This window comes from Scylla paramamosain, chromosome 4 (genome assembly GCF_035594125.1).
Source record: "Scylla paramamosain isolate STU-SP2022 chromosome 4, ASM3559412v1, whole genome shotgun sequence".
Lineage (NCBI taxonomy): Eukaryota > Metazoa > Arthropoda > Malacostraca > Decapoda > Portunidae > Scylla > Scylla paramamosain.
The window spans coordinates 420,001-435,000 of NC_087154.1; the positions used below are offsets into that span (position 1 = coordinate 420,001).

Genomic DNA, 15,000 nt, shown 5'->3' on the forward strand with positions numbered 1-15,000 from the left:
CTCTCTCTCTCTCTCTCTCTCTCTCTCTCTCTCTCTCTCTCTCTCTCTCTCTCTCTCTCTCTCTCTCTCTCATATCCTTTGTCTATGTCACTCAAATTTTCTCTTTTATTCTCTCCCTCTGTCTGTCTGTCTGTCTGTCATTCAAATTTTCTCTTATTATTCTCTCCCTCTGTCTGTCTGTCTGTCTGTCCCACACCTCAGTACACCCTTCCTGTCTTCATACACCTTAGTACACCCCTCCTGTCTGCCCCTAGAGCTTAATACACCCTGTCTCGCCCCTGCATCTCATTAAACTATTCCTGTTTGTCCTTCACCTCAATAAACCCTGTCTACTTTCTACTTTCCCTGTCTGAATGTCTGTCCCACCTTACTACACCCTCTCTCTCCCTACTCCTTAGTACACCCTTCCTGCCCCCTGTACCTCAATACTCTGTTCCCTGCCTGTCTCATATATTTATTTTATGTATTTAGATTTCTTTTTTATCATTCTTGATGTGATTTGGGGTGTCTTAGGAGTATTTTAGGGTGTTTTGGTCAGTTTTGGATGAGTTTGGGTGTGTGTTGGGATGTTTTAAGTGTTTTTGGGCTGTTTTGAATGAGTTTGGATGTGTTTTGAGTGGGTACGGGTGTGCTGTGGGCGGGTATGTGTGTTTCTGGGTACCTTAGGTGGGTTTAGATATATTTTGGGGAGTTTTGGTTGTGTTTTGGAGTGTTTTGTCGGTGTCTTAGGTCAACGGGCTCTAGTGAAAGTTATTATGCTTTTTGGAGAAGAAGCTCAAGTAAAAGTAACAGTTTCTTAAAGGTGTTTTTCATGATTTTGGTGATAGCTAATAATGATTACCCACCATTAATAAAAAGGAAAAAAAAAAAAACATAAGATTGACCAAATATCTGTGTCCTTTGAAAATAGTCCTTAGGAGAGAACAAGAGTTTCAAAGCACAGGCCCTGAGTTGTACGTATTCAGTTACCACCAGACACACAACACACAATGGTTTTAAACAGGATTGCCAACATGTCTATCTGCTCGTCCTTACCACTTTTTTAATAGTTGATTTATAGAGAAAAAGGGAATTCCTGTAATACGAGATGAATCTGCAAATAAGCAATGAGCAATGGTTAACATTTAACAGCCATTATAAGCACACTGTATGGAGATAAACTCATGCACATGGGGAGAGAGAGAGAGAGAGAGAGAGAGAGAGAGAGAGAGAGAGAGCAGAGAGAGAGATACAAATGTAATGAATCATATAATCCACAACAGCGACTTTAGATTAACGAGAAGGGAAATGTTTTGGCATCTTAACTTGACTACTTTTGACATGCTGTACTGGAAGTTATTTTGCGTCTTAAAGAAGGTTTCTATGGTCCTTGTAAATTGGTTCTTTAGTTTTTTTCTTATTTATTTTTTTTCAATTAATTAGTGAACCTTTCCTTCGTGACTGTTTTTGCCTTTGAGTCTTTCTCTCTTGAGCACATACACACACAAAAAAAAGTTGTACAATTACTTTGGATCACCAAAGGAAAGAGAAAACACTTGTAAGAACCTAATTAGTTATTTCTGAGGCCTTTACTTCTTACGAGGGCACGGCATGTTTTAAGGACAAGATCCTAAGCAAGATGAATAGGACCAGACTTGGTCCTAGTCTAGGCTGGTCTAGGCAGACTTGGTCTGCCTGACCAGCCAGGCAGACGACCAAGACAACGCTGGCTTGTAAGTTTCTCGTTCCCTCGAACCCCAGGTCGTGAGCTGCAGTCTCGGTGAGTCCCTCACCGCCGCAATGTTTCAACTCTAGCTGTCTTCTACCGCTATTTTCATGCTAACTGCTCTTCTGATCTTGCTAACTGCATGCCTCCCCTCCTCCTGCGGCCTCACTGCACAAGACTTTCTCTTTCTTTCTTCTTTCTTTCTCTCACTCCTATTCTGTCCACCTCTCTAACGCAAGAGTTAACCAGTATTCTCAGTCATTCATCCCTTTCTCTGGTAAACTCTGGGAATTCCCTGCCTGCTTCTGTATTTCCACCTTCCTGTGACTTGAATTCCTTCAAGAGGGAGGTTTCAAGACACTTATTCATCAATTTTTGACCACTGCTTTGATCCTTTTATGGGACTGGGCCATTTCAGTGGGCATATTTTTTTATTGGATTTTTTGTTGTCCTTGGCCAGTGTCCTTCTTACATAAAAAAAAAAAAAAAAAAAAAAACGGCCCACCCCCCGATAGGCTATTCTCTTTCCTCCCATTCACGTACCCTATACTTTCAATTGAAAGATAAATAAAACATTCCTTGACTGCTGACTGGACCTAGATACTATGGTGATAAAGAGGGATTATGGCAGAAATAGTTTAGCTTCAACATTACTTTTTTTGGGGGGTGGGAGAAATGGTGAAGGACAGAGAGAGAGAGAGAGAGAGAGAGAGAGAGAGAGAGAGAGAGAGAGAGAGAGAGAGAGAGAGAGAGAGAGAGAGAGAGAGAGAGAGCTGAAGGCAGCCATGGGCCATGGGGATTTTTTATTTTTTTATTTTTTTAATTTATTTTTTTGGGAGAGGAATGGAATGGAAAAGTTTGAGGAACACTATCATCAATACCTTCTGATACTTTTTATTACCTTATTTAGTAATGTAATGTATTTATGTATTGTTGTTTATGAATGTACTAATTTGTATTTGATTAGGCTAACATTAAGTTGTATCTGGATGGTGTGCCTGTTGTCTGTCCTGAATAATGCTGTAGCAGGGTACTAAGGTTCTCTCTCTCTCTCTCTCTCTCTCTCTCTCTCTCTCTCTCTCTCTCTCTCTCTCTCTCTCTCTCTCTCTCTCTCTCTCTCTCTCTGACTAAAATATGCAGGCATTGGCCTTACCGTTACATACCAGCGCTAATTCCCTCCTGGCGCACCTAACTTAGATACCTGTGCGTTTCTCGGAAGAAAATGGATCACTTTAGAGAAAATTTGAGACTGGCTGAGGTAACAGTGGGAACATTAGGATTCTAGTATTCCTTGCTTCCCTCCCTCCTCCTCCTCCTCCTCCTCCTCCTCCTCCTCCCTCCTTTGTATGACTTCAGGCCGTGCTGCACAAGGGCGGTTTAATACAGTTTTGCAAAAAGTGGATATGTTGAGAAATACAGTGTATGCTGTACTCTCTCTCTCTCTCTCCTCTCTCTCTCTCTCTCTCTCTCTCTCTCTCTCTCTCTCTCTCTCTCTCTCTCTCTCTCTCTCTCTCTCTCTCTCCTCTCTCTCTCATTTGGAAGTTAAATGGTTCAAAAAAGTTTTTATAGTTAGAGGAGTTAGGTGAGAGGTATACAGCACAGATAAATTTAGCTTAAGTGACTCTGCAGTGATAGCCAGATGGTAGAAAATTCAGAAGACTCAAGAGCATGGGCAGGAGAGCAAGTTAGGTCATTGCACACACAGAGGCAACATCCCGCTCTGGACTGAAAATGATAATATAGAAAGTAGGAGGAAAACAGTCCAACCCGGGGACATTTGTGATGAATCCCCCAGACATGTGAAGCATTCTCCATACATGGACGGATAAGGCCCTTGCACAGAGTTAGCAGCTGGGGGGGGTGAGAAAAACTGGCGGAGACGTCTCAGAACACCTAACTTCATAGAAGCTGTTTTAGCTAGAGATGAGATGTGAAGTTTCCAGTTCAGATTATAAGTAAAGGACAGACCGAGGATGTTCAGTGTAGAAGAGGGGGACAGTTGAGTGTCATTGAAGAAGAGGGGATAGTTGTCTGGAAGATTGTGTCGAGTTGATAGATGGAGGAATTGAGTTTTTGAGGCATTGAACAATACCAAGTTTGCTCTGCCCCAATCAGAAATTTTAGAAAGATCAGAAGTCAGGTGTTCTGTGGCTTCCCTGCATGATATGTTTACCTCCTGAAGGGTTGGACGTCTATGAAAAGACGTGGAAAAGTGCAGGGTGGTATCATCAGCATAGGAGTGGATAGGACAAGAAGTTTGGTTTAGAACGGTCAGAAAGGAAACTTGAGATGAAGTTACAGAGAGAAGGATAGAAACCGTAGGAGGATAGTTTTGAAATCAAAGCTTTGTGCCAGACTCTATCAAAGGCTTTTGATATGTCCAAGGCAACAGCAAAAGTTTCACCAAAGTCTCTAAAAGAGGATGACCAAGACTCAGTATGGAAAGCCAGAAGATCACCAGTAGAGCGGCCTTGACGGAACCCATACTGGCGATCAGATAGAAGGTTGTGAAGTGATAGATGTTTAAGAATCTTCCTGTTGAGGATAGATTCAAAAACTTTAGATAAGCAGGGAATTAAAGCAATAGGACGGTAGTTTGAGGGATTAGAGCGGTCACCCATTTTAGGAACAGGTTGAATGTAGGCAAACTTCCAGCAAGAAGGAAAGGTAGATGTTGACAGACAGAGCTGAAAGAGTGTAGAAGAGGGGGACAGTTGAGTGTCATTGAAAGAGGGAATAGTAGTCTTTTTTTTTTTTTTTTATGTAGGAAGGACACTGGCCAAGGGCAACAAAAATCTAATAAAAAAAAAATGCCCACTAAAATGCCAGTCCCATAAAAGGGTCAAAGCAGTGGTCAAAAATTGGTGGATAAGTGTCTTGAAACCTCCCTCTTGAAGGAATTCAAGTCATAGGAAGGTGGAAATACAGAAGCAGGCAGGGAGTTCCAGAGTTTACCAGAGAAAGGGATGAATGACTGAGAATACTGGTTAACTCTTGCATTAGAGAGGTGGACAGAATAGGGGTACTTCAAAGGTAAATATGATTACATCGACTTACTGTTTAAGGACTTAAATATACTAACTTTCGATCTCTTAAAGAAATATTTCATAGCGCTGACCATATATATAAAAATATTAATGGTAATGATCCTAATAACATAATATTTAATATATTCCACCATAGCCAAGGTACCCGAGGAAATCATCTTAATCTCATTTGCCCACAAGCAAGAACTAGTTTGTATAAATTTTCCACACACTGTGTTGGTCCCAAAGTATGGAACATATTGCCTGATGATGCAAAAAATTGTTGTAATTTCAATATTTTCAAAAAGTAAAATGAAAATGTTCCTGTTTAATAGTCTAAGTCAAAACTGAGATCTGTAATAAAGTTTTAGTATTTTTTTGTATATTTGAATGATGTAGCTTATTACAAACATAACTTATCTTAAAGATATTAGCCCCTAAAAAATGGTGTAATAATATTGTGCCACCCTGTGAGGAATTACCAGCCTGGTATATAGAAAGATTATTATTATTATTATTATTATTATTATTATTATTATTATTATTATTATTATTATTATTATTATTACAGTGGAACCTTAGTTACTGAATGCCTCCCTTTCTGAACAAATCGGTTTTCTAACAATTTTGAAATGATTCATTCAGTTGCTGTACCATAATTCAGTTCCTGAACAAAGTTATTCGATTCCATATATTAAAAGACATAGCAAAAGCTGCCATTTATTATTAATTTATAGTTTATTTAAATATTTTCTTTGTTTTATATATTTGAAGGAGAGACACAGTGGGTAAGACAGTAATTCAATCTTTGAAATAAGGTAAATGTGATCCTATTAAAGATCCTCAAGGTAAACAAACAGGATTTGACACTCAGTAGTAAGCCACCTGTGGCTCTTGATGACCTACGATGCCATCACTACTTGAACTGCATTTTCACAGTAACTTTTCAAAGCAGCAAGATGTCTAAGTGTTATGATTACCTTCATTTTGGTGGTGTGTGTGTTGTTCCTCTGTGTCACTCTGTAAGGCTTCCCTCACTAGATTGGTGATAATGAGAATACCTGCACGCTCTAAACAAAATCTTCTGTGTCCTGTGTCACTAAGCTCACCCAATGCATCTTTTTTTTGGATAAATAATTTTTGAGTTTTTCCAGCAAAACTGCCCAAGCTGTGCAACTGATCCTCATAAAGTGAAGGCAAGAGTACTTTCCCTTTTCTATCGGAGGCCAAGGGGCTAAAAGAAAGGTGTGAATGAGTGTGTGTGCTTGAAAGTTCTGTGCCTCATCATGACTACCACTTTTTTTTGTGAGGGAGACTGCTTTGGTATGATCATCATTATTATTATTATTATTATTATTATTATTATTATTATTATTATTATTATTATTATTGTTATTATCATCATCATGCACTTTAACTCTGATGCTGACTATGGGCAAGCAAAGAAAATTCTTATGGATAGATTTGGAAACAAAAGTATCATGGCTGATGCTTACACAAAAAAGTTAATGAATTGGCTACCGATCTCTCAGCATAACGGTCCAGCATTAACAGCAATCTCAGATTTTTTGAAGTGCTGTCTAGCTGCAATGAAACACACTTCTCATTTGTCATTTCTGAACAACTGTAGAGAGCAGAGAAAGATGCTAGCAAAACTCCCTAATCATATTGTTCATGAGTGAAGAAAGCAAGTAAAGACATATCTTGATACTAACAGTAACAGCAACACTCCTAGCAGTGATGAAGAGCACCACCCACCCTTTAAAATGTTATGTGAATTTATCCAGAAGGAAGCAAAAGGAGCAAGCAATCCCTTTGTTTACTGGGATTCAGTAAATACAGAAGGAAATGATTGGATCAAAACTCAAACACAAGCAGCCAATTGGAAACCAAGGGAATCAAACGCCATGACAAAAAATAGAGGGAGTAGAACTTTCATGGCTAAATCAATTGAGGAAAAACCATTGTGCTCATGCCAAAGTAAAGGAAGTGTCCAAGCCAACAAACAGTATCCCAAGGAGCAGGAAAGGAAAGGATGGTTCTGTCACTACTGTACAAAGGATCATGATTTAGATGATTGCAAGGAATTTGCCAAACTTGACAGTAATACTATCAGTAAAACAGATCACCTGAGAGGTAATGAAGACCTGCCGGTGCAGCTACACAGATATTGCACACCTTATTGCATAAATATCCTACAGTCTGGGAGCAAACGTAGGATATTCCTTGAGTATATCCCTGAGAGTGGCTGAGTCCAAGAAATGGTCAATGAGGGTGTACAAGTCATGTTGACCTTGCAGCATAAATGTAGCAACGAGAGGACATTCCGTGACATAATGACGCAGTGTGTCCCCTTGGTGCAGCACACAGCACACAGCACACAGCACACGCCAGGAGAAGCACCGACTTCCCAAAAGTATTTATAGCCTAAACTGAGCCTCATTGCCACCCTGTTGTGTGATGCAATGTGTCTCCCATAGGTGGGAGACATGTACATAGTGAACACTACTGCCACTGCCCCTATGGCAACAGAGCTCCAACTGATCACTAATGCTACTATGTACAAAGTCCTTAATGCTACTCTTAACATAGCCCACAGTGTACTCAGCACCAGGGTCCACCTTGTCATCCTGAAGGGCACATTGAGCAAGGCAGTCTGCCTCTTCATTAAGCGGGATACCCACGTGAGAGGGTATCCAGGTGAAATGGACCGTGGCACCAGCACCTTCCAGGGTATGGATGAGATCAAGACATTTATTAACTAGATCACAGTCCATGGGGGACTTACCCAAGCAAAGCGATCGTTGGGTGGTGTCCTGCATGCACCTTTCATACTGAAAACCTACAACCATGCAGCACTAGATAAATGGCATAGTACTGATCCTGGCAGTGACTCAGGTCAAGGTAACAAGTGTACTGTGTGTACTCATATGTCCAAAAACAAATGGTCTTAGACAAGAAATAGATGGAAATTGGAATGGACAAGGCAATCAGGTTTAGTCCCCATGTCATTAGGTTAGGTTAGGTTAGGTTAGGTTTTTTTTTTTTCTCCCTGACTTATTGGTGTGATTTTCTTTGTGTATGGTGTACTTTTCTGAGGTACTGGTATGGTTTTCCTTATCAGCACTGCATGTGTCCTGTTACTGTTCTCTGTTCTTGTAAGCAGTTCATTATTTACCTCATGTGTTCTCCCTGTGAGTGGAGTTGCCTTACATTCAGATCTATAGAAAACCATTATTAAATGGCAGATAACATTTTATGCCTACCATCTTAAGAGATGGTACCTGTAATAATACTGTAATGTAGTTGTTAAGTGCTGCATCATACGTGTATGTGTGTGTGTGTGTGTGTGTCAAGCTAGCCACCAGCCAGTGCTGTATTGACCCATACCAAGTCCCCAAGCCTTCAAGCTCTTTTGAGCCATGTGACATTTCCCCAGTGGTAATAAAGCACAAAAGTTATAACTAAACTCCATATTTGCGAGCAACTATACATAAGAATACCCAATAAGGGATCTAAGAGTGAAGAGAGTTACATGGAATGTGATTAGAATGCTTAAGGCTTTAACAGTGCAGGTCTCCCATCTCTTGTTATGTCTGTGCTTCATTGAGGTCAGCAATCCCCAGGAACTCATCATCCACCACCTCTGTCTTGCATGTTGTACCTGTAAGTGTGGTAAATATGCTTTATAGAGGGCCTGCCTAGTGTAGTCTTGCAGCTTCCCTTATGCTCTTATTTACATGGCAGGATATGTTAGACTTTCAATCGTTAAGGTATGTTATGTGCTTTGCCTTGGCATCCCTGTGTGGGTTTGTCAGCCGGTCGATATACTGTACTAGGTAGATAGAACTGAAGGTTATCATTGTTGCTTTCAAGTGTTAGGTCTTCTAAATTTCACCTCCACTGCTTTCAAAAGCCTCTAGATGAAGGTACACAAATGTTAAGAGTGCTTATACAGGTCTAATGCCAAATTAACAAGATTTCAAATTTATCAACAGGAGAAACCTTGAGAACCCATCTATGTGGCCTCTGAAAATGGTCATGGTGAGAGAGCAGAGCATTTCAGAATACAAGCCATTATGTCACACCTGCATCACTACCCACCCCATACTCCAGCAGCAGCAGCAGCAGCAGCAGCAGCAGCAGACAGCTAAATGCTGCACCACCCATCAAGAGGATGAAGACTGCAGCCACATCAGAGAGGCTGGCTGTGATTTTTAGTCTTCCTGCCACATGTTGAGGTTCCTGCTAATAGCCATTTGGTCCTCAGCTTGTTCATCAGGTCTGACTCACACATCTTCTGCAGACTGTGGGAAGAATAAGGATTTGTAGAGAAAGAAAGTCTGGTACGGAAGATTGAAAAGAAATATTGTCATTGTGGAAAAAGCTGAAGTGTATTATGCTTTTATGTTGTGTAATAATGTAGTAGTAAAATGCAGGCTGTATGGAATGAAGGCACATCAGGATTTTATAAGATTAAATTTTACAGGGAAGATTAAAAAGGAATATTGCATCATTGCATGTCCCTTGCACCTTCACCTCTGACTCCCATCCTTTGCAGTTCCATCCCTCCATCCACTTTCTACTTTCTCCTCGATCTTAATTCACACACACACGCACACGTCCACACACACCTGTGGTCAAATATCTTCCTGAAGGGTGAATTTTTTTTGCTGCCCAATAGCAATGCCTCCTGTGATGTACTGGACTGGCAGTTCCTTGCTTCTGGAGGAGTCTGCAATAAGAAGACCACGAATGTAGTCGCTGGTTGTGACATTCACACCTATGAACACATACTTACCTGCCAAGTGTTTTTTTTTTTTTTTTTTTTTCATTTGTTTAACTTAATTTTTTTCTTTTTTCATGTAAGAGGAGGACTGGCCAAGGACAACAAAAAGAGCAAAAAGGAAAAAGACCCACTGACCTGCCAGTCGCAAAAGAAAGGTCAAAAAGATCATAAAAAATTGGAAGATAAGTTTTATGAAACCCCCCTCTTGAAAGAATCCGAGTCATAGGAAGGAGGAAATACAGAAGTAAGTAGGGAGTGTGGGATTAGCTAACAGTGAGATACTGGTGGTGGTTATGCTAAATTGGGAAATGTGTGTAGCTTTATCTAAATGAAGAAGGAATCTGGCTAATTTATCTTACCTAATGGAAGAATCTTAGTGTTTTCATTTATCAGAGGTAAGATAGGAAGCAAATGTTTATATGATAATTCCAAGTTTGCATCTTTATCAATTATAAGGAGAACTAACTGATGTTTTCTATTTTCTTCCCCCAAGCTGCTAACTCAGTACAAGGGTCTTATCCATCCAGGTGTGGAGTATGCTTCACATGTCTGGGGAGGGGTCCACTCATACTGCTCTTCTAGACAGGGTGGAACCAAAAGCTTTGTCTCATCATCTCTCCTCTAACTGACTGTCTGAATAATTAAGTATGATAAAGAAAATCTTACAGAATCAATAGCAGGTGCAGGAAGAGAAGATAACACATCCTGTAACTTTAAACAGGATCAGGAAAGAGGCTGGCGCGGTGTAAACATTATTCTGTGGTAAATAACATCTTTGAAATACACTTACATGTTCACATGATTGACGACATATAGTAACTTTTAATTATTTCATTAGTTAATCCAGTATTTTCTTTCTGATTATTGATACTTTATTATATAAGATAGCAGTTTGTTATTTTTATAACTCTTCCTTATCAACATCGAATCTTACACCCAACTAGCGGTATATTTAAATTTATATGTGAGCGGCATATTTAGCTAGCGGCATATTTATAGTACGTACCTTTGCTTCTGCTGAGCCAAATCTGACACGAGTGATAGGATGAAATGAAGAAATTATGCGTGATAACACGGAAAAAAAAGTAAAGAAAAAGGTATTAATCTATCAATTCTTACCGCATACTGTGTTAACTGATGGAAAAAGCCTTTTTCCCTTGTTGATCGGTCTCCTCTCATGAAAAAAAAAAAAAAAAAAGAATAGAGAAATTACGCTGGAGACTTCACATTTTCAATAATACTTAAAGAAGTAAAGAAAAGCATTAATCAATCATACCATACCACATATACGTGTTAACTGATAGAAAAACACGCATATTGGACCTGGCAGCCACGCCCTCAACCCTCAGTGGCACACATCTTTCATCTGACAGCTCGGTATAAGGGTGGTATTCTCTCTCTCTCTCTCTCTCTCTCTCTCTCTCTCTCTCTCTCTCTCTCTCTCTCTCTCTCTCTCTTATCAAATATGATGAAAGGTAATGACAAAACGTTAAATTGAAAATGCGACATAATTGCTGCTCCGGAATGAAAGTTTTGAATTATACACAAATTACTAAGAGAGAGAGAGAGAGAGAGAGAGAGAGAGAGAGAGAGAGACTAGAAGAGGATAAAAAAAAAAAAATTAATGACAAGGGTAGATGAAAGAGACCGAAGCTGAGGCAGAGAAACATGGGTTATTATTATTATTATTATTATTATTATTATTATTATTATTACTATTATTATTATTATTATTATTATTATTATTATTATTATTATTATTATTACTATTATTATTATTATTATTATTATTATTATTATTATTATTATTATCATTATTATTATTGTTATTATTATGATGATGATGATGATGATGATGATGATGATGATGATAATATTAATAAAGAATATAAACAAATAAAACAACCATAATACTTATAATAATTAAGTATTTTTTTTTATATATTTTCACCAATAATTAAAAGGAATCACAAAATGTTTTCCTTTTCTGTATTCTAAATATTATGCAACCAAAAAATAACGCCATTTAAAATAACAACAATAATAATAATGATAATGATAATAATGATAATGATAATAATGATAATAATAATAATAATAATAATAATAATAATAATAATAATAATAATAATAATAATAATAATGTTAATAAGAGAGCGAGTATTATTCTATGCTAAATACATATGTGTATTATAATGTATTTAGTTTGAATATGTGTGGGCGTCCCTGTATGTGCCTGTGAGGCCCCCTTTAGCGAAATTTAGCGGGAGTTGGCGTGGCGACGCCAAGCCGCGGGCAGTTGCCGCCAAGATTCAGCCATGAGCAAAAGCATGCTGTCTTTGGTCTCCCCCGTGCCTTTGTTCTGCAGTTTGTTCTCGCAGTACAGGAGAAGAGTGCAGATAAATCATTCATTTGTGATTCCAAGAGAACACAAGAATCCGTGAAATGAAGAAGGACTGAGAAAAGTAAGTTTAGGTGTGAGGTGGTGGTGTGGGTGCCCGCGTGTGGCAAGTGACCGTTTCTCCTGGGCTGGCCACAAGCTTTTTCTAGGTTATGTCAGGTCTCCACCACTGCCACGTGTAGGTCTGGAGGTCGGGTTATGTCAGGTCACCACCAGCCACGTGTAGATTTGGTGAGTTATTGCAGGTTTGATCCCTTGTGTGTTATGTTTGTTTTGAAACGCACGCCATCTTGCCCTGCTAAGCCGGGTCCATTTGTTGCATTTCCACGTATTGTACCCACTTGTTGCGTACCACCTAGTGTATGACACGGTGCAGCAGGGTATTGTACCCACTTGTTGCGTATCTACGTGGTGTATCATTGTTCCGTGGTGCAATAGTATCCAGTTTCTTCCTGACCGTAGTCATGAGTGAAAATGTGCAGTTGGCTGCGGCCACGTATGTTTTTTTTTTAAGATTCGGTAAATTTGCAGTTTCACCCAATATCCCCAATCTCTACCCACACCCCCCAACCCCTCCAGCAAGCTTGGTTGGGGGCCTTTGGGAAACTGGGGTTTTTGGGGGGGCACATACGAGTGATATAGACTGAAAATATAGGGAAATTTCCCTAGAAATCGAGGAAATTTCCCAAATGTAGCAAACCAAAAACCTATTATAACCAGGGGGTTGTGCCCCCTTGAACCCCCACCATTAGTATAATCGATCAGAACCAGAAAGCTAAGGTAACAACCTAACACGCAGCTAGAGTGTGCGCAGCATTGATAACAAACACACGAACACATTCCAGCATTGATAACAAACACGAACATACACACTATCCTTTCAATGACTGGAAACAGAATCCCAGCTAAAAACTGAGGTAAATCTTTGAAATTCCGTCCCGACCTTATTATTCGATTGCGACAAGGTAATATGGAGTTAAAAATGCTCTTGGCAGTGTGTGTGATCTACACCTTGAGACACTTCATACTGACGTGCGCTTTATTGGGGGAAACTGCAATTATACCTAACATTCCATCAGACGTATGACATCCTTACTCCACTCCATTTTTTTTTTTTTTTTTTTAGTACCTACTTAGTAGATACACACACACACACACACACACACACACACACACACACACACACACACACACACACACACACACACACACACACACACACACACACACACACACACACATATGTAACGCTCCTTTTTATTATTTCTGTGTTTCTTTGAGTCTCCCCAATAATTGTTTTCTTTTGTAGCTTGCGGTGAAGAGGAGGATAATAGCGGTAATTAAAGGTTTAGTGATTATATGAAAAAGTATATTTATAAGGCGTGTATTCGTGGGAGTGATTTAGAAGTCTTGAAACATTTGTTATAAATAGTCTTTACTTATTTCAACTGTGGTTTTCTCTAATCAGTGGTAATACGAATAATAGGATTACATCATGTTGCGTCAGCCTGCCAGTAACTCATAAGGTGTCATTCCCTAGCTTATAAAATATGTTAGTAATTTAGAATTCAATTATTAACTTCAACTAATGTCCAGCCTATATGCTCACCTTGCTAGCCAATTATTCCTGCATTTTTATTTAAACTCACGGTTCAGTAAAATTATTTGTGAAAGAAGAGAGAGAGAGAGAACTAGCTAAGGTTCCAATAACTTCAGAGGCCTGGGGGTGTTGAGGGGAAGAGCACAGAATGGCGTCTCCCTTCCCTCTGGCAACAGGTGGGTCTCGTAGCTCTGAAATATTTGATTTTTCTTTTATTTAGAAGTGAATATTACTGTGTTCATGTTTATTATTCATGTCTCTAGTGAAGATATAGTAACTGTACGTGTTGACAGAATGGCGTCTCCCTTCCCTCTGGCAACAGATAAAATAGCCGGTGTTGGTCCCACGTGGAGACAGGCCACAGAGTCTTGGGAAAGTGTTAGCCATGTAATGTTTCTTTAGTCAAATATAATCTACTGTGAATGTGTTGTGAGCAATATTACTGCCGTAGAGAAGTGATGGATGAAGGCTCTGACGCTATTTAGGGATATAACGGTGCCCAGAATCAATGGTACTCTTGAGGAGTTATAAAAGTAATTATTTTCTTGTGTATTCGTAGTGTTAAGTAACGGAGTATAAGTGTACAGTGGTCGTCATAAACATTGTCGCCGGAGAAAACGGTATCCGTTTGAAGGATCAAAACGCGCGCGCTTTTCTTGGCGGGCATCAGGTGCTTTAAATTTAATTCCCCTGATTCATTGTGGTGTTCTTGGGTAACACCACGAGGCTCCCCACCCCATGGTAGGAAAAGCATCCCCATACCATCAACGAATCAGGGAACCTGACGGCAGGAGCAGTGTAGCGGGGGTCAAGGGGATCGCTGCCTGGGCGCCGGTACACGCGACCTTGACTGCTGGCTGTCACTATGAATCTTGACTCGTCGCTCCACAGCACGCCACGCCACTGCTCGATAGTCCAGTCCTTCATCCTGTCACAAAATGCAAGTCTCTTCTCTTGCTGGGCTACAGAAACCACAGGCTTGGGGCGCGCTGCATAACTCAGGTACTGGAGGTCGTCGTGGATACGGCGCGATAATGTCCTCACAGACACATTACTCAGCAATCCAAAGTTGTCTTCCCTTATTTTTCTGGCTGATACTCGTGGATTGCGTTCAAGTTCAAGGTGTACCACCCTCAGGGTTCGTAGGGAAGTTTTGCGGGTGTTTCCTGGTGGTTTCCTCTTCGCGGGTATTTTGTTGCCGCCCATTTCAGCCATGCGCCTCACGTATCGTTGAACTTGACGGACACTGACACCCGTCTGGTCAGAGATAGCCCGTGTGGAGTGCCCAGCCTTGTGGAGAGATGAGATGGCTACGATGTCATCCCGTGACAACATCTGGTAGCGCACCATTGTGCAGGACAACAGCTAAACAGGAGAGTAACTGCAAGCCAGTGTGGGGGGGTGGCGCGGGAGGACAGCAACAAAACACCCCCCAATCAGAGTGATTGACAGGCGCCTGTCACTTCTTCCCGCCTTGGC

General features: G+C 40.2%; 1 protein-coding gene and 2 long non-coding RNA genes across 3 annotated transcripts in view; 2 read left to right on the forward strand and 1 right to left on the reverse strand.

Moving 5' to 3' along the window:
- LOC135097974 (uncharacterized) overlaps window positions 1-9,244 on the forward strand; it is a 41,945-nt gene extending 32,701 nt beyond the window's left edge. Inside the window, exon 3 of the mRNA XM_064000140.1 lies at window positions 8,730-9,244. Coding sequence (XP_063856210.1) covers window positions 8,730-8,952 — 223 coding nt within the window. The 3' untranslated portion in view covers window positions 8,953-9,244. The remainder of the gene's footprint in view (window positions 1-8,729) is intronic.
- On the reverse strand, window positions 8,189-10,450 carry LOC135097996 (uncharacterized). Its single transcript, XR_010266415.1, has 4 exons — window positions 10,187-10,450; window positions 9,366-9,466; window positions 8,836-9,038; window positions 8,189-8,395 (listed from the first exon to the last, which is right to left on the reverse strand). It is a non-coding gene; the product is annotated as an uncharacterized LOC135097996 (long non-coding RNA).
- A 1,312-nt stretch (window positions 10,451-11,762) lies between these two features.
- Window positions 11,763-15,000, forward strand: part of LOC135097930 (uncharacterized) — a 12,953-nt gene continuing 9,715 nt past the window's right edge. The window contains exon 1 of the long non-coding RNA XR_010266371.1: window positions 11,763-11,985. This is a non-coding gene — a long non-coding RNA (uncharacterized LOC135097930). The remainder of the gene's footprint in view (window positions 11,986-15,000) is intronic.